This window comes from Sander vitreus, chromosome 17 (assembly GCF_031162955.1).
Source record: "Sander vitreus isolate 19-12246 chromosome 17, sanVit1, whole genome shotgun sequence".
NCBI lineage: Eukaryota > Metazoa > Chordata > Actinopteri > Perciformes > Percidae > Sander > Sander vitreus.
Window position 1 is genome coordinate 22,391,598 of NC_135871.1, and position 19,922 is coordinate 22,411,519.

Sequence of the window (19,922 nt, forward strand, 5' to 3'; positions counted from 1 at the left end):
CTCAAATAGCCTCCAGTTAAGCCTCCTAAGTTTGAACATCAAACTTAAGTCCTGGTTAAAAGCAACCCTTTCACTAAATTAATTGGATGTCTTGTGTGCATGGGCTGTCCAATGAAGGTGGAGTCGCATGTGATTTTATGGAGAGAAATGTAACACCAGGTTATAATGAGTCTAAGAGGCTAAAATTAGCCCGGTAACATCACTCAGATCTCCTGTTACCTTTCCTAAAGTCACCCTGCAGACGGGGGCCATTGTGTGATTACAGCAGCACAAAGACTCAGGTGTAAAGTTACTACTGAAACGTGTTCCTGTGAATTTACTTGATGGATTTTTAATGTCCCAGGGCTTTCCATTGATGATAGATGGTTATCCACTGGGTAATGCAATTGTGCATGTGGAATGAGTAGGAGATTGAGTGTGCTGCCCTAATTTCTCAGAAGCTTTCTTGCTTTAGTCATCTGTAGGTTTTCATAATGCCTGGCGCTGCAATTACTAATGTGGATCTTAATATCACATTAAGAGAGAGAGAGAAATGAATGAGGGAGAGAGGTTTGGTCATGTAAGAGAGAAACATGAGTTTAAATAGAATTTTAAAAAATAAGTAACCTTTTACATTGTGGTATTGCTACTTTTACTTAAGTAAACTTAAGTACTTATTTTCCCACAATAGAAAAAAGAAATCTCTAGCACTTTAAGTTAAAGTGTGTTAGGCAAAACATCCCCAGGCTTACTGAACAGAATGAGGTAAATAAATAGTAATAATAGTCCAAAGCTTTGTCAGTTTTTAAACCTCTACCAATTGGTACAAATGCCCATTAATGGTACAAAACTGAATATTGCCATTAGAAAATGGTGATAAAAATAAAAACTTGATCACCCAACATTATTCCATTGCATATTTACTGAAATTGTTATATCAATATGATATGACATTTTAAGGTGCATTGAATGAATGAAAACAGTGATAACATGGTAAATCTAGAGTGCTGCTGCTGATACTGGTAATAAATGACACAAAAACACAGCCTAATTTAAACCTCCAATAACTGATTATATGGCCACTTATGGGCAATGGAAACAAGCTGTAACACAACACTGACCTTCATATTATTATTTTTTTTCAGTTAATATGGCAAACTTATTAGAAAATCGTTGCCTATTTTCACATCCAGGAGATTCTGAGCAACATTATAATTAATTTGGAGTCGTGTTTCTGGCCAAATATGTCCAATATCTACTCTCTTTTTTAGCTCAGTTTTGCTCTCTACCAACTTCTGAGGGAAATGTCTGGCTCTAGCTGCTAAATGCTCCATTATGTTCAACAGCTAGTTGCTAACTTTGTCTGTCTGCTGTTTGGTGCTGGGCAGGTAGTGGTCAGTGCGAGTTTATCAGATGTAGATGTTTAAAAGTTTTGTAAATGAACATTACCATCATTTTTACAATTACAAAACTGTGTGGTAACTATTTTTTGTTTAAATTAACCAAAAAAATGCAAATAAATCATTTTTCCATTACGTTCTTCTGGGGTTAGGCCATCAAAGGGTTGATTTAAAGTTATCTCTGCAGCTCTCTGTGGGTAGACTTCTTACCTGGAGCTCTGTGGTGGTTAAATAGTCAATATTATGTTTGAGCCATTATAACTGACATTCATATTCATTATTAAGACATGTCAACATATGGTCACACTTATGTAGGAATATGCTATTTAATGGCTTTTGTATTGCTTTGCTGTGGTTGAAACTGTAACCCCAGCTCTCTGTTTTGGGGTGACTTTGCAAACTAATTTGCGGCTTCCTGCTGAGGCTGCCTCATTTTGTAGAATGTGGAACACCTGTGCTGAGAAAAAGTATGGTTTTACCACTTATCCACTCATTGTATGTTTGTGCTATATCCAACAACAAAACTTTTAAATACATACATATACTTTTAAAGCGAAACAACGAATATTCATATAGATCTTATTTCACTCCATTCAGAAAATGCCCTAGTAAACAAATTTACAAGCAGTGATTGCAAAAGTGAAGAAAAAAAACTGTTTGATAATGTGAACTGAGTCTGAAGTAAAAAAAAACTGATTCACAACCCACATGTAGGCTCGACTTAAAGAGGGCTACTTTCAGATTTACTTAGCGGGATTTGAGCTGTAACCGGTGTGCCTGAAATGAATGTTAAACTGTTCAATATGGCTTACAGTGTATTCCTCAAGCTACTTATTTGACTATAGACTAATGTAGAACCCTTATAATTCCCATGTCTTTTCATGTTTCAAGTGCACTCACAAAGATAAACCATGTAAATGTATATTATTGTTTTCCTTTATTAAATCGTATCTGATCACAAAGACATGTTGAGATAAAGAGAAGCAGATGAGATTTCTAAATTCTGATTGTTATACTAAACGTGTATTATGGGGCATATGATACCGCTCAGTTTTGGGAAGATGTTCCTAATATTTTGACATTATATTTTGTCCAATACCTCTCTCTTTATTCTTTCTTCACACCAATCCAAATCAATATCTGCATCACAATGTTGTAGTCGCTGCTGGGCTCTGGCTGTTGACAAGCAAACACTTGCAATTGCCAGATAAGAGCTCTAGTGGTGCCATTGATTACCCAAGGACTTCATTATAGTGGCTGCCATTAACAATGCAACCCCATTGATTCAGCCACTGGAATGGCTGGGAGAGAAATCGGGAAAGATAACACTAAGAGTCGTGGTTTATATTAGATTCACTGCAGGATGCCAGCACTGCTGCTGCAGCATGTAAGACAATGAGCCTCTGTGTAATCCACCTTTTACTCCAAACTGATGCACTAAACTGGTACTTAAAATATCTGAGTGTCACAGAACATTGCCTCAGCTATTTTAGTATTAATACATCATGTTCTGCTGCTGCTTTGAATAGAGGGCAGTGAAGAGGAATTCTGCTGGTGCAATTTAGAGGACTGAAATTATGATCTTGATCCTAAATGTTCTATATTTCATTATATTATATTATGTTATGATCTATTGAACCCCAGGTAAAATTTGCCACTGTATGTATTTAAAGATAAAACAGCAGCAGAACCATAAGAGGAAAAAAAAAAGTCCCTTTGGTAGACAGGAATACACTTTACTAGATGTGAATCAATGCGTCTGTATGCTCTACCCGTCATTTCAGGGGGAAAAAAACGCATTGCGTAATACTGTACTTGAAATAGCTGATGTCAGTAGTAGGCCTATGTCGCTGTTGCATATGCTCTGTGATCTGAGTGGTGGATAAATTCAGGGCAAAGGCTGGATGGCAGTGGAGAAACAGCACAGCGCTGTGGACGGAGAAGGTACCTCTCAATACATGAATAATTCCAGACAGCAGATAAAATACAGCTGACACATTCAGCAGCGGAGACTGAAATGACAATGAGTCCACACATGTAAATAGAAACCGTAAAGTTTGTGTAACTTCGTATAAATATCATAGTTATAATGATTAAATCATAGTTTAATAATGGTGTCCTAATACCTTTGCAATTCCCCAGTGTTTATGGTAATAAATATTAATCAACATAATTATATAAGAGGCTTTGATCGTGCAAATGTGTTAACCCGTGTCAAATATATCCCGCTGTCTTCACAAGGTCAGCGCAGCGTTTTAAGATGATTTATGTCTGCATAATGGACCGCCTCGTGAATTCTGTCTCGTGACGCCCCGCTTTCTAACTCGGCCAATTTTGTTTTTTCATGCTCGCCTCAAAATATATAAAGGCCATTATTTGTAGCATTAACGCCAACCCGCGCGCCTGAGCCATAACGCAAAGCAAGTTCCGCTCAAAGCGAAGCCGGCAGCTCACGGGTCCCACATTGCCTTTTGAGGAATCATTTGATAGCCCTATTAACTTTCATGTAACATTGTTTCTTGAAGGCATCCACAGCAAGCGGCTCAGTGTCATTACTGCGAGAAATGTGCTTTCATAGTGAACGTCTTTTACAGAAGTCCTGGAAGACACAAGGTCTTAGATGAGCTCATAAACGCAGAATATTAGCACAAAGGAAGCTTCTGTAGGCAGATAATTTTCCGAAAACGGTATTTTGTATTTTTAAATTGCAATTACAATTTGCTGATGATTGAAATATTTTGATATTTTTATGATTATGTGTTAATATTTTGTCAAAACACATGATTACGCTTAATAGAAATTCGCCACAAAAATACTGTCACAGATTTACTTAAATAAATAAACACGCAGACTTACACGATACTTAATGCAGTGCTTTTACCACAAAGCATATTTTTCCACGCGCCTTTATCGAATAATACACGATGTTTTAAACTCTACAGAAATATGTCCCTTGCAGGACCTTCGACGATCCATTCAAGCCAGCAAGTTTGGAGAGCGTGTTGAGTTTAATCAATTCATAACGTCGAGATGGAGCCGAACTCACTGAAGGTAACGTTTGTTATCAACCGTCTATTTATTTTATTTTCGCATTGCTCTAATCGCCACCTGCTGTAAACTGTGCTCACGTGCCTTATCCACAAAAGTTTGACACATTGCATTTAGTATGACCACATCTGTGTCATATGTTGAACATCTAAAAATAGTTAAATGATACCAATTGTGTGCAGTAAACTGAGATATTCTAATGTGATATTTGCCAACCGTGCGTAATTACGCATGGATGTTTGAAATGTTTGTGTCCACTAAGCTACGATTTGTTTACCAAATGAGTTGATAAGCCATTCATTATTTTCTCCGGTTGTGTTTTTCCTCTACAGTGGGTGGGCTCGACTTGCGGTTTACATGGACCATATATATTCTATAAAGCCTTTAAATTTAACCGGGACGGCAAACCGAGGCTTCTGTCTCTCGGAGACTTTTTCTTCGTCAGATGTAAACCGGAGGATCCTATTTGCATAGCAGAGCTTCAGCTGCTCTGGGAAGAAAGAACAAGCAAGCAACTTTTATCAAGCTCCAAACTTTATTTTCTACCCGAGGATACTCCCCAGGGACGGACAGTCACCCATGGAGAGGTAGGAATATTAATCGCCTGATGAATAATTATGAATGATTGGAGGTTTCATCGTGTTTATTCTTTGTGTTCTCCCATGTTCGCGAGCATTTGATTAACCAGCATCTTTGCTGCATTAGGAGTTGGCAGTGTTTGTTTAGTATCCGGTGGCAGACATTCATAAACGCATGTATCAATACTGACATTGATGTACCCGAGCAGTTAAAGGATTGACCTACAGCGGTATTTGTTCTCTAGTTTTACTTTAGCCTATTTGCCTATTGTTGTGTCAACTGCTGAATGTGCACTTGTCCAGCTGCGCTCAATAAGATGCCGCTGCGCTCTATGGGGTTAATTGTGTTATAAAGGGGAAAATCCGCAAGAATCCTGCGCCTAGGCTGTGTCATTTCATTTTTTTGTAAAGCGTGTCAAATACTGACATATGGGCGGAAATTGCGAAATGGCAATGAATGCATGGGGTCAACCTGGCTCAGATCGTTCGGTACAGAAGTTATTAGATATTTTGTAATTCCGTCTGCATGTTGAAAGAGGCAAAGCGAGTCATAAAGCGTGGCAGAGCACAGCCAGCGCTGACACGTTTTAACTACTCTCCACGCTTTGCATAATTTTCCATGTGGACATTTCCATCCTCAACAATGTGATATTGTCAGCTCACATTTGTGGCAGCACTTAAGACGCCTCTGTGTTACATTACGCTGTTGTTGGCACAGAAAATCAATAGTTATGATTGACTGTGACCATATGTGGCGCTTGTGATCCGGTTACATCGTTGCACTGAATGGCATTACTCTGATATTGAGAGGTTTTTTTTTTTTCTCACCGGCTGTAAACAAATGTGTTGTTTTGTCTGATATTCCTTAACCATCACTTTAATTACGACTCTCTGCTTTTGATCACTTGTGGCTGGATGGAAATATTTCTCTGCTGCTCTTATATTGTTTATAGGGAAGGACAAAGCAGTGTTTGTACTCGACTCTTCCGCTGATGGTTTACTTACATTCTTTCCTCTTGAGTAATAGAGTGGCTATCACATTTCCCTTTCATGAGAAAGGTGGCTATTTATGGGCGGCCGCTTAGACAAGCTATCATCTTTGTGGCAGAATTCTTCTATGAACGGGTATCATCTCCTGAAGCCCTCTCGCTTTAGCCTTTAACACGCTGCAATTATTTAGTAATTACTTTAAGTGCATGCATCGCCGATCTTGAGGCCACACTTGCGCAATGACATGTCAGCTCCGCCCCTTACCCAAAGACTTATTTGCAATGCAAAGTGCTTACATTCCAGTCCATTGGGTATATCTGGAAAATATTATATTAACTACCAGAAGGGCTGCAATGCAAATGCTAATCAAATCACAAAGAATCAAGGAAACACGGAATGATTCAAGACGAAAAGCATCTGCTGTATGTGTATTTGGTAACAGAGTACAAGCATAAGAGGAGTAAAAGCTATTTCCCCTGCATGAATTATGCAGCAACTTGCATCACAGCACACAATCCTGCAAGCACCAGCGACAGATGCACTTGCTTTGAAGTTGCAGTCTGCTTATAGAATAAGCCAGACAATGGAATAATGTAATTTGAGGATGATATATTTAAGGGCAATGTATTTGCCTGCAGGCTGACCTTAATTAAAGGGCTTGTCAAATCTCCTGCTCTCAGCAAATCGGACTACTTACTGTATATTACACAGTGGAAATTGCCCTGACAACTTCAAGTCAGTTTATGACCTTCACTGAGCCCATTCAGATTCTCGCTGACTTTGCCCCATAACACTAATCTGCTCTGTGTGAGTCAGCTAGGAGTGCTTTACAGATGCAACCCATAATCCAAAAAACAAACAAGAAGGGTAAACCAGCCTCACAAAAAGCTGTGCTATTAAAGCTCATTGGCTGTGCCTGAGTGATGCATGTGTGAAAAGATTATTTGTGTTTAAAATATAAACACTAGAGAGGCGTTCATTTTTAGCTACACTGGGAAGTGGAGTTTATAAACCTCCCATTAGTCATTTTTCTTCGGGACTCTGGTTGCATATAACGACAGATTAATGGCTGTTGAGTTACTCTGTGAATCTGTAATTGACTGGCTGAAAATCAGGAGTTCAAATTAGCCTAGTGACTCATACAGATATGAACTTGATAACACAGCTCTCAGGAAGTGTGCTATTTTCACAAGGTTTTAGTGCTAAAAGAGCACATCATGAGGTAAAGCCACAACTTGGTATCATTGAGGCTCATGACATTTATTCTTAGATTAACTCTTGAATATTTTCACACATCATAAAATGGAAGCAGTGTTTGACATCTGACATGTAAACAACCAGTGCTGTGTTGCTTCTTTTCTCTGTGAAATCACGACTCGTATAGTATTATCTTAAGCCTGAAGCACAATATCATCCAAATACTAAAAAGCACAACTTTTTTAAGACATCAGAACAGCCATATATTGAACTAGCTCACTGGAATTGGATTACTGATTCACTTGTGTTCTCAGCGCTGAGGTATGATGTAATTTCCTGGTTATTTCTCAGGTATTTGTTTGCTCTCAGCCTCTCCTGTGCTGTGTTTGCTATGTTTTGCTGTGCTGTGCGGTGACAAAAGGAACCAACCCATGACCTACTGTGCTTGTTTTTCTTCTGTACCAGGGTTGGAGGTCAATTTCTTTTTTAAACGCAGCCAGATTTAAATCCAGTCAGGTTTGGCTCAAAATAAAAATAATGATTCATTGAATAAACTTAGCTCTCGGCGCCTGTGTTTGATGAATAGTTGATGAACAGATCCAGATAAAATGCATTAATCTATTTATTCTGGGTTAATTATTAAGTCCATATGTGGAGGAAGCTCTATTTTTCATTGTATCTCAGCCTGACAAGCAATGTTTACCCCCACCAGTTGAGCTCTGCTTGCTCTTTAAACAGGCTTTGTGTCGAGTTGCTCACCCATTATGACAAACCCTCTATTGGGGCCTCTGCTCTATTAGTCTGCCTGCAAACGGCCACTGACTAAACAGTCACATGTGTTTTAAAACTCATTGAGTGACACATTATTTCTTCTCACTCCAAATAGCCTGCCTCTCCTGCTGGTACTGCTCGCTGGCTGTAATACTTTCTGTTTTTGGACCCCACATTTCAGGAGAGAGCTGTTGTAGATAACAGCTCATCGCACACATCATCCACTTATTGTATACTCTGCTCCAGGCGGTTAATTGCTAATGCTTATCTTATACTATATATCCCACTTTGGTGCAAATACAGCAAGTAACTCTTAATGGGAATTCACAACCATGGTGAATATTTCTGGATAATGTTATATTAATGTGCTATTATCATCACCTCTGATTTCATCTGACCTCTCTTCTCCTCTATCCTGTCCCTCTAGCTGACAAGGCTTTGGCACAAACTCACACACATGCATTCATACACACACATACACTGACAGGCTGGGGACTGCAGCAGTAGGCCAGTATTGATTGCTGTGGAAAACACTTTGGCATGCGTCCAGAGCCATTTCTTCAGTACATGGCAGTAGTCCATGCATGTGTTTCAGTGCTTGGAAAGCCAGCTTGTAGGGAAATTAGATTGTATTCATTTGCTGCTTCTTTGATTTTTCCTAAGGGAAAAACCCTGAATGGGTAATATAGGCATCTGGGATGCTACTTGAGTTAAGTGTAAGTGGCTTAGGTATGCGACCAGCATTTTGATGGATAAGGTCGTTCTGCTGAATGACTCGAGTGTAAATGTGATATCGCTCATTTTTACAGTAATCTTTGTAGAACATCTATACCGCTGCCTTGTCTTGGCCAGTCTGTACATTATACCAAATCTCCCCATTCACACAACAATGGCAGGAATTTAGAGATGGGGGGGGGCTTTTAGCGTGCATGTGTAGTGTGCTCGTATGTGCGCCTCCTCCAGCCGCAGAACAAGTCATTAACTCTGAACACTGCCCTCCAGTGAATTCCTCACCATTGCTGAAATAGCATGTAAATTATTACCAGCTTTTTAGGATAGTGTAATTTAAAACCTTTAAAACTGAATACCCCAGACTTCAAAGGCTATAAAAAACCCACTAACATTTCCCATTGGTTTAGGAGATGTCATTCACATCCTTCGCAATTTTCTGATTCTTCTTACCAAACTACCAAACTGTTTTGTGTCTTTGCAGCTTAAGTAATGATATGTTACAGCAGCGGCCCGTTTGTCAACACACAAGTGACTTTTTTTGTGCTGTTGGGCTTGGCTTTTTCCACTTTGTCATTGACTAACCACTTGAACAGGCAAACATTTGCCTTGATGCATGACTCCAGTGCCCCTGGCTACAGTGGATCATTATTATAACCTTTGAGGAGAATACAGCCACAGATGAGAAGCTCTTGCTTAATACTCCAGCCAATATTTCTCATTCCTGTTTTTTTTCAGACGGAGCATGTGGACTCATCAGTCACTCAGTTTTTTTGTCTTGTGTGTGCATTTGTTAAAATACAAGAGTACAAAGCTGCTGTGATTCAAGGGAGCTGACACAGCTTTTTTGTGGTGTCACCTTACATGATGGATGCCTCACCCACTTTCAGAAAGCTTTTGAAAACTCCTGTTATATTGTTATTTTTCTGCGAAAGAATGCTAAGTTCATATATCACCCCAGTTCATGTAAGAGCAATCTTGTAATGGAAACGGTGAATAAAAGAGTTCAGCACCCCTGCAGATATTACAGCAACTTTTGTGCATATGAATAAACTGCATGCATTAAGTGGCAGAACATTATGTACAATGATTCTCACCTTTAAATGTTGTACCTTGAACTCTTTCTCATCTTGAGGCAGTCTCAAAAAACATATTCTAATTCAATTGTCCCTGGCTTATTCCCCAGAGCTCCCTTTTAATTCCCAGATAAGTTTGTTTTGGGACACTGAAGCCAAGGTCAGTCATGGGTAGGGGAGATAGATAATGAACTCATATTGTGTTTCATACCCTTGTTCTCTCTCTCTCTCTTCTTCTTTCTCTCTCCTTCTCCTGCTCTCTCTCTCCCTCTCTGTCTCCTCATTGTCCATGTCACCATGTCCATTACTCAATTACTAATCTCCTTTGGCCTTAGGAATTCCAGTGCTGACCTCTCTGAGGCAGCAGGCTGAAACCTTCCCAGCATGACAGGAGTTCTGTGTGTGTGTGTGTGTGTGTGTGTGTGTGTGTGTGTGTGTGTGTGTGTGTCAATGTGTGTACCCACAGTATAGAACGAGACCCACCCACTAGGAGCGTGCACCCCTTGACTCCCGAGCTGAAAGTCCTGTCCGAGCGATGAGACGCTGCACTGCAGAACGCTGACAGTCAGGAATGTCTCTGTTCGAGCACAGTGGCGTGGATTTCTCGCAGGGAATTGTTCAGAGTGATATGGAATATTTCAGGGTGCATTGTTTCTAATCGGATCACCGAATATAGAATTGGAAATGTCCCTTATGTGCTGTTTTGCCACCAGTGCACCGCCGCATCCATATAAATTAAATGATATGGATTTTAGTGAGTTTAATTTCAATGGGATTGCTGGAGTCATGGGTTGCAGGAACAGGGTAATCTACAGTTTCACAGCCGAAGTCTGTTTTTTCCCCCACTTTCAGTCTGTTATGTGCAGTCATAGCAATAAATTCACTCAGTAATGTTTTTGGAGATATCATGCTGCCGCAGTAATAACATGAATTATTGATAGAAGAATGGAGACAGAATGTAACATTCAGCTGTTAATGTGTCACCTTGCATTTTAACTCAATCATAAACAAGCAGTTAGAGACTATGCACGTTTATTGATGTTGAGGTAAAATTCTGGTAACACATTAAGAAGTTTAGGATGTGTAGGAGTGTATAAATGCTCTTAATGCATCTGTGTAGGAAGTGTCACTGAAATGACACCAGGCTGTTTGGTATGTTGCTGATGTGGAGTGTCATGTCTTGGCTGTGGGCTTGCAGTCCTCTGACCTATATTATCATGTGGCCTGCTGGCTGCGTCTGCCGCTTTGCTTAACTATTAGCTGCCTAACTGGAAATGACAGGACAGTGTGGATGGGCAGCATTTACAGAAGAGCAGGTTTCTAAAGCACATCTTAAATACCAAAGCAGTGAGTGGAAGACTCATGCAATGCTTCTGGAATGATTAATCTGTGTTATGTCTAGTGCTGAAGTAATTAGTTGATTAATCAAATCAAATTTAATTTTAGTAGTCGACAAATCGTTTAAGTAATTTGTTCAGCAAAAATGTAGGGCTACAACTAACAATTATTTTCTAGATTCATTGATTGTTTTTTTTAAAATACAAGAAAAAGCCACAGTCACATTTTCCCTAAAGTTCAAGTTTAAGTTTAGTTTAGTTTATTGTCTACATTAAAAGGTACAATTGTAGATTAAAATGCAATGAAATGCATCTGCCCTGGTTTATGCCTTTACATTTCTTGTTTTGTCCAACCAACAGTTCAAAACCCAAATATATTCAATTTGGTATTATTATGGACACAGAAAGCCAGCAAATACTCACATTTGAGAAGTCCCAAAAAGAGAAGTACTGGCGCTTTTGTTTAAAGAAATGATGACTTAAAATATTTGTGGACTATCAAAACAGTTGGACTATTGATGAATTGATTAATAGAATTGACATTTTATATCATTATGAATTGAATAGTTTTGAGTTTTGGACTGTTGGCTGGGGAAAAAAAGAAGAAGTAATATGAAGTCTCACTTTTGACTCTCTTTAGACTAAAAGATGAACTGAATCAACAGGTCATACAATAATAAAAACTAATATTGGTTGCAGCCCTGGTTTAGTCTTTTCTTCTGTTTTTTAATGGTGGCAAACCAGGCTGGTGCAATGCTGTTGTTGTGAGGGTTTCTCAATAACTGATTCTCAGAAACCTGTTCCATGGAAACACAGCATATTTCATAATTCTACAGTATTTGCCTGCATATTTCTCAATCAAATATCATGACTAATGCAACCCACAAACCAGTATTCCCATAAGCAGCATCACAAAGCAGCCCATAGACTTCAGCCGGTGTAAAGTTGGCTTGTAAAGTATAAAACGAAAGCTAATGGATGTAGCCTGTTGTGGCTCCTTTCATAGACTGATTATATTCTGGACTGTGTTGACAGCTGCTGAATTGCTCTCACCTGTTGTGTTTTGCTCTCAAGCCGAACAAGTCCCCAAACAGGATCGGTTGACACTCACACGAGGCAGCATGTCATTCAGCTGATTGATATAGGGGAGATGGCTGTGTGTTTTTACGGTTTGCCGTTGCTGTGTGTATGCTCTGGTGTGGTATTGAATTTCTTGAAGTATTGCTGTTTGACTCGTACATCAGCAGCAGAACGTTCAGTATATTATTTTTGTTTCGAATGGATTCAATTGAAATATTTCATAATTGTGTTTCTGTTTGTGCTGTCAGTAGATCACATCAAAGTACAGTAGCTAATTCTAAAGAGATAGAGTACAATGTGTTTTTTGGCTGCAGGCTGAATGCTATTTACTGTTGCTCTACTTTATTCAAATGGCCTGCTTTTTTGAAGGCAGAAACAGCAGTCAGTTTTTCATTGCATGGAAAGCCGGTTACAACCACCCGCCACCACTTGACAGCTGAAGACGGCTCATTATAAGAAGACCGAAAACCCATGTTTGATGTTTCTACTTAGTGAGGGAGGGACAGCTATATCAAGCTATCCCTCGCAGGCTTTTCCTTTATAAGGAAATGCTCTCTCCAACTGGTTGGGATTTGATATGCCTGTAGTTGCAGATGATGTGAGAACTGAATATGGGTAATTGTATAGACAGAGCACTCAGAGAGAATCTGAAATGCTGAAAAGTGATCTATTCATGTGTTTGTTTTTAGAATATGGCGACAAAAAAAACAGGAACACTTGAAATAATTCATTAAGACAGTGGGAAATACAGCTTAAAATGCTAAAAGGACCCCAAAACATGACATTTAAAGCTTCACATAGGACGGATTTACTGCAGAGTTGTCCTTTTAGGATTTTATTAGATGATATAAGTGTATCTTTGATTGCGTCTTACCTCTTTACATTCATACATACAGTGCATAAATATGTCAGTAGAGTAAATTAATGTTATTTTAATGTCAGTAATATACAGGCTCTTTGAGGGGAAATGTGTACAGGCAGACATGCCTGGTAAATTGCAGATAACTAAGGTAAACATCAGAGACCTAATCAGAGTGTCTGCGTTTCTGCCTGTACACATCTGTCCTCCAGATTACTCTGTTTCTGTAATAACCATCTTCCAGCACACTACTCCACTCTGTCGGTAACAAGCACTTCAGCCATTAGCCCTTCCAATGGAAACACATTTAAGCATCTCTGCTTCCTTTCCTCTCCATTGGACTTGTAGTTCTTTGAGTATGAGAGTTATTAGACGGAGTTGAATCAACCTTCGGAAAAAAAGGTTGAAGGACATACTGAGAGCAAATCTTATTAAGTATGCCAACTGAACAGAATAAAGTATTTACACAAAACCACCACAGTTACGTTCAGCTTACCCCAGTGTCAGCCATGCACATCACTGCTATAGACTAACATTTATAGTTTCCTGACAGTGTTACATTAGTTTTATTGTGTGTCAGGGAGACCACTGGCTCACAGCTTTCTACTGTTTAATCATTACACTCTCACTGTAACAAATTGCATTTACTTTACCCCTTTACACTTTGAAGGTAATCATAGCCGCTGAGTGTGACTTGTGATTTAAAAGCATAAAAATCTCAACATTCATAGTCAATATGGGGAGCCTGACTTCCTAAATGCTAATCAAAAAGTCTAAAAACATCTACGTCCCCATTGACATTGATTTAACTGCTGGCATAAATTCAATTCAGCAATCATCCACATCATCCATATTCATGGTGCTGTAATTTACTTACATTAGTGTGCATCCCCATAATGCTGCTTGACTCACATACCAATTTAGTTGATAAATAAGGACGTCCTGTTGTTCGGCCTGTTTCCTCTACTAGCTTCTGATTGTGATTCTGATCTATATCCTTATTTTAATCTTGTTTTTATTTTTTTTTTTACCCTGATTATGTTCACCTTATATTGACAAACATGACTTACCAGTGGTAGAATGTAACTAAGTACATTTACTCAAGTAATGTACTTAAAGGAGAATTCTGGCCAATTTTTACGATAATTTTAAGTACTTTCGATTGAAAAAAACCCGACCTGAATCGGTCCTAGCAAACTGGAGTTGCTGCAGCTACCTCTACGAGCTTCCACTGAGCTAAAACAGCAGTTTAGAGTGCCTTTGTGCCTCTTAACAGACACAAAATGCAATTAAATTGTCTGTGCAACATGAACAGGGCCGTTATGTGACAACAAGATGCGTTTTCAACTCGGACATTGTTTAAATTCATCTATCCTGCCGGTAGCTAGCTCGCCCTGCTAGCTGCTAGCTGCTAGCTGCTAGCTGTTAGCTGCTAGCTGTTAGCTGCTAGCTGCTGTCCGTGATAAGTGTGTTCAGCCAGGCTTATTCTGTAATAATCATCACGCAACAGTTCCACGTTTGTGTGTGATCGATCTGGTGTTGGTGAGTAGGAGGCTTGGCATTGGCAATCTGTGTGGTAGTTCCCTTAGCAGGCCCGACCGGGATCCTTGCTTCTGATTTCTCCCCGCCTTCATCGCCTCCCGCTCCCGAAAACAATCCAGTGAGCGCCCGGTGGTCTGGCTATGTCCTCCAGAGGACAGGTCATGCCTTCGCGATGAAAACTTTAAGTTTAGCACTGTAGTGGTTATGACCATATCAGTGACTATGTAACTACATGGAAACGGGCCAAATGATATCTGTATCTGTATGATATGAAGTATCTAAAATTGGCTCCATATTGACAAACTACAACATTAAAATTCTTTTACATGTATTCTTCTTCTAAATATATAGAATAATATAGAATAACACTCTGGAATGTGCAGTTCTTCATAATAAGTAGTTTTACTTAGATATTTTAAGCACAATTTACTGATATCACTCATGTACTTTTGCTTAAGTAACATTTTGAATTCAGGACTTTTACTTGTAAAGGAGTATTTTTAGACAATGGTATTTCTACTCTAAGTTAAGTAAAGGATCTGCATACTTCTTCCACCACTGTTGCGTAATGTGTAGAAGTATGGGGAAACGCACATAAAACAAGTTTTATAATTTAAATGAGAGCTACAATTGTAAACAAAACTACTCATTAAAAACAACCTAACTCACTGTTTATTAAATTAAAGACTCTAAAATTCAGACTTGGTGGATTTTAAAATGGCACAAATCATGTCACCTGAAAGTATCCAACAGTTCCAGTAGTACCACATTTTTGTGCAATTATTTACAGAGCAAAATAGATTTCAAATTCGATCAAATTTGTCATGTATAGCCTACCTGCAGATGTGCTGTTGTTGAAATATTTACATGTCTGTTAAAAAAAAAAAAAATTGTGACTAAAGTAAATGATCCATGACCTTGACACAGTTGCATTTATGTACCCGTAATTCCCTTTATGCAGTTCTAAATGTAATTGGGATTCTGCCCCACTTCCTTGCAGCACGAGGTAATTGCAGTGTCTGAGAAGGTGATTGTGCGGCTGGAGGACTTGGTGAAGTGGACGGTACCAGACTTCTCAGGATGGACCCACTGTCTGAAAGCCGAGCCTCTCAAACCCTCTGTGCTCCGGGAGCTGGGGACCAATGGGAGGCGGGAGGCCCTCCACCGCTACCGGGAGAGCACCCTGACCAGTGGACTCAACTTCAAGGATGTCCAGAGGGAAAGGGCACAGCTAGGTGAGCGCCAGCAGATACCTTAATTTCTTGTAGTTTTTTTAAGGTTATATTGTAAAGCATGTATTCATTCCAAAAGATTACTGCAGTGTTTTCAATTTCCCTGGGTTGCTGTGTTGAATGTTTATGTATTTGTGTCCTGTCTCTGCCATAAATCAGCTTATGTTTATTGTCCTTTGATTGGTTTAACAAGTGTTGTCTTGACTGGAGTAATTCATCAGTATGTAGTTGGAATTCCTCCCGATATAATGAGCTGAGAATCACACTAATAGAGGCAGGATAGAGGTAATGGCAGTATGTTTGCCAATGCATTACCATCCCACAGTATAACAGTTCTGTTTCAGAGTGTGACAACAACAAAAAAAGCCTTGGAAAAATGACCTAATTCAGCTGGTAATGTCTTGAATTAATTGAGTCACATCAAACTGTAGTCAATGGCACATCTGACACCTTCTTATCCATCAGTTCAGATCATAATTTGCTGTGTATCTCAGGAGCTTTAAGGATCATTGTTGTTTGTGTCTGAACGGTTGTCTGGCATATTCATCGTGTATACGCTGCCATTAAGTGTCAGGGAATGTTTGATTCTTACACTGGGCTCTCGGGGTCTCACGACAGCATTACTTATGAATCAGGCCCAACATAAAGCTGGATGTCTTTGCCGATGACTCATCCGATGCAAATAGGAAACTCTGGTATTTGAGCCTAATAATCAGAAAGAACATAATGTTCCCTTTGAAGCCGTTTCCCAGTTATTTGCCTCTCTCTCACATGGCTATGATGTAATGCCTAATGCTGATTATAATGGCATAATGTAGCTCAGCAAAAATATGCTAAAAATACCGTCACATCTTGTCAGGTTCTGGTAATTTAAGCCAGAAATTTAGCTTTATAATCCACAATTAATTCTTTTTTAATAATAATTGTATGCTTAAAGCCTTTGTGGAAGTGAAACTGCTATATGCTTAAAAACATAAGAAAAAGGGCTAGTTTATTGATGATTCTTGTGCTGTTTTCTGCTGAGGATCTTCCAGGAAGAGAAGCTGTGGTGTGTTTCTGTGTGATGCTGTAATGCCCTTGATTACTTGATATTGCTTGAATCTTATATGCAAAAAGGACAAGAGGATCAATAATGGATTCGTCGTTGTTATTCCAGTAATCAATACAGTTTGACTGTGTTTGTGTGTGAGTGTGTAGGATTTCTTGCTTTCATAAATAGATGTGTCATCCTGCTTCTTAAATTATATTATGTTCCATATCATGGCTTTCTATAAATGTGCTGCATCGTCCAGATTTTATAAATCGATCTGTTGTCAGTGTAATAACCTAATGATGACGATATTGTTACTGAGGAGATGACGATATTGTTACTGAGGAGTTGTGTGTATGTGTGCGTGTGTGTGTTGCTAATGAGTTGCGCAGCCGTTAATGACTCCATCAGGCTGTTTCTAAATGCACTTGTCACTCTGATGGGACACTCCGCCAGAGAATCTGCCCACTCAGCAGAACGGGCTCAGACTCTGGCAGGGCACCAGAGACAGACAGACACACACACACACACACACACACACACACACACACACACACACACACACACACACACACACACACACACACACACACATATGCTACACACCAACAATCAGTGGTGTACACTCACTTATCCATTTGTTTGTTTGTTCACTACGTCTTTGGCGTGTGTCAGTTGTTGACAGTCTAACAATATGAGCGGGGCCGAAAGTTTGGGAGAGTGAGAGAGATCACTAATTCATCAAGGCAAATGCACGTTACTCTGAGCAAGGGTTTGCATAGAAATTTGAAATATGCCACTGCAATGCTGCTGACTACCGGAATGAAATATTCATGCCACAGCAGCAGCAGATCAGATATAAAAGTACCCTTAAAGCGTCCTGTAGCTGAATGTCTGTAATTCTGTGTAATATTGGCTTAGTGACTAAACAGATTTTTTTTTATGATACATTCTATTCACTCTTTTTTGTATTGTATTTATAAACAGAATAGCCCATAGTGGCTGCTCGCTGTTTTACTTGAATGATGCAGTTGCTGATGAATGATGTAGTTGCTGATTGTTATTCTCGGCTTGATCTGTAACCATGTCAGAGGAATTGGATTGTTCCCCATAACAGGATACTGCAGCAATACCACAAGCTGCACAGAAAACCATTGTGAGCTAAAGAGCAATAAAGTGTGCCATTGTTATTGAGGGAAACTATTCTTTTTTTTCTCAAGTGTGTATCCTTACTTTTCCTGGCACGCTGCCAATGTGAAATAAATGCACTGTTATGTATTTTGTCTCACAGGCAACATATGAAAAATACTATGCAATGTGTATGTCTGAAATAGCAGATGACAATTGTATTGTTCTTGATCTGCACTACACATGGAGCATTATGCTTTGGAAAGTGTCCTCAGAAATGCATAGAGAAATGCAAGAGTGAAACCAAAGATGCCCGCACAAAGTAAAGTAATTAATTAGAGAAACAAGTGACCTTTGCTGCTGTCCTACAGCATTGACAGCTGTGACTCTAAAACCTGTGAGGCAGAGAGATGATTGGTATCATAATTCAAATTCCAGCTTTCGCCAGGCCGTGAAACGCAATGTTTTAAAAAGAGACCAGGAATAACCATGCCAAAAAATGATTAAATTTGTTTAATTAAAGAAACGGAGCAACAGTCTGTTGCTGTGAGTTCGACGAGAGGATTGAGAACACTTCTGTACTGGAAATATTATGCTACTTCCAGTAGCCAGTTAGCTTAGTTTAGCACAAAGACTGAGAACAGTGGGAAACAGCTAGCTTGGCTCCGTTCAACGGTAACCAAATCCATCTACTTTCAAATCTAAAGCTCACAAATAAACATGTTATATCCTGTTTGTTTAATCCCTACACAAATGTGGTGGGACTAGCTGAGCTCAGTAACGTCTTCCTCTTGTTGTCAAGGTATTGTTGCCACAGAATCAGGCTATCTGTTTCCCCCTGTTTCCAGTCTTTATGCTAAGCTAAGCTAACCAACTGCTGGCGGTCGCCTCATATTTACCGTACAAACATGAGGTTGGTATCATCTTACTCTCTGCAAGATAGTGGATAAACGTATTTCACAAATTATTGAATTTTTCCTTTAAGTATGTATTGTTTTTGAAGGATTAATTATCTTCTTGCTTATAACACAAAGTACATTTAATTACATTAAATGTACTGGAGTTTTCCACTTACAGTATTCCAAACCAAGAGGACAGTAAAAACATATTTCTACGAGTGCAGTAAAGAGTGATGTATTGTATTTTGCAGTCCTTACATAATCTGGATAGTAATTCACTTAATCAGGTAATGCAAACTGTCCACTCAGTTTATCTTGTACTGGAGTGAGCATTAGAGCTTCTTTTTACTGTTCAATCCACCAGGGATGGCTTGCCAGGGAAGTTTACATTCTGCCCCTCTCTCCCCAGAGAACTGGCCTGATTTTTTTTTTTCATTGCTGCCTGCCGAAATTGGTTTCTGGTCGTATACTACGAAGCCGAGTGTTGGAGAGCTGTATCTGCTGATACAGTTTGTTGGCTTTAGCCAGGAGAAACAGAGAGCTGTATAAGGAAAATAATAATAAAAAAAAAAAAAATAAAAAAAAGAATTGCTCTTGCTCACAAAATAGCTCAATAGGTTTTCTGTCTTGTCTTTCTTCTATTCAAGCCTTCAGCGCAGAAGCTAGTGAGCAGATTGTGAGTTGAGATGCTGTGGAGAAGCTTGTGACTCCTGCATTCAAAGAACATACTGTAGATGGTGTTCCTGACTCCTGCTCTCACCTATAGTACCATCAGTAGCTGGTTCATCCCTCAGCACTGCGAAGATCAGGGCTTTCTGAGGAAACATCCCATATAACCATGCAGGCGGACAAAATATACAGTGTATTAAAAAAGCAGCCGCCCCGCCCCTTGACTTTTAATATTATTTTTGTGTTGCACCACCTTTTGAAAATTAAATGACACCATACAGTTACAAAAGTAATATTATCAGGTTTATTCTTATCTCTGACAAATGGCATATTTAAGATATTAGATGCTTCCTGCACCACTGCATATTTAAACATTTG

The 19,922-nt window shown here is 39.2% G+C and overlaps 1 protein-coding gene across 1 annotated transcript in view; it reads left to right on the top strand.

Annotated features, from left to right (window-relative positions):
• Positions 1 to 3,790: 3,790 nt before the first annotated feature.
• Positions 3,791 to 19,922, top strand: part of arid5b (AT-rich interaction domain 5B) — a 74,586-nt gene continuing 58,454 nt past the window's right edge. Inside the window, exons 1-3 of the mRNA XM_078272764.1 lie at positions 3,791 to 4,430; positions 4,760 to 5,014; positions 15,587 to 15,821. Coding sequence (XP_078128890.1) covers positions 4,410 to 4,430; positions 4,760 to 5,014; positions 15,587 to 15,821 — 511 coding nt within the window. The 5' untranslated portion in view covers positions 3,791 to 4,409. The remainder of the gene's footprint in view (positions 4,431 to 4,759; positions 5,015 to 15,586; positions 15,822 to 19,922) is intronic.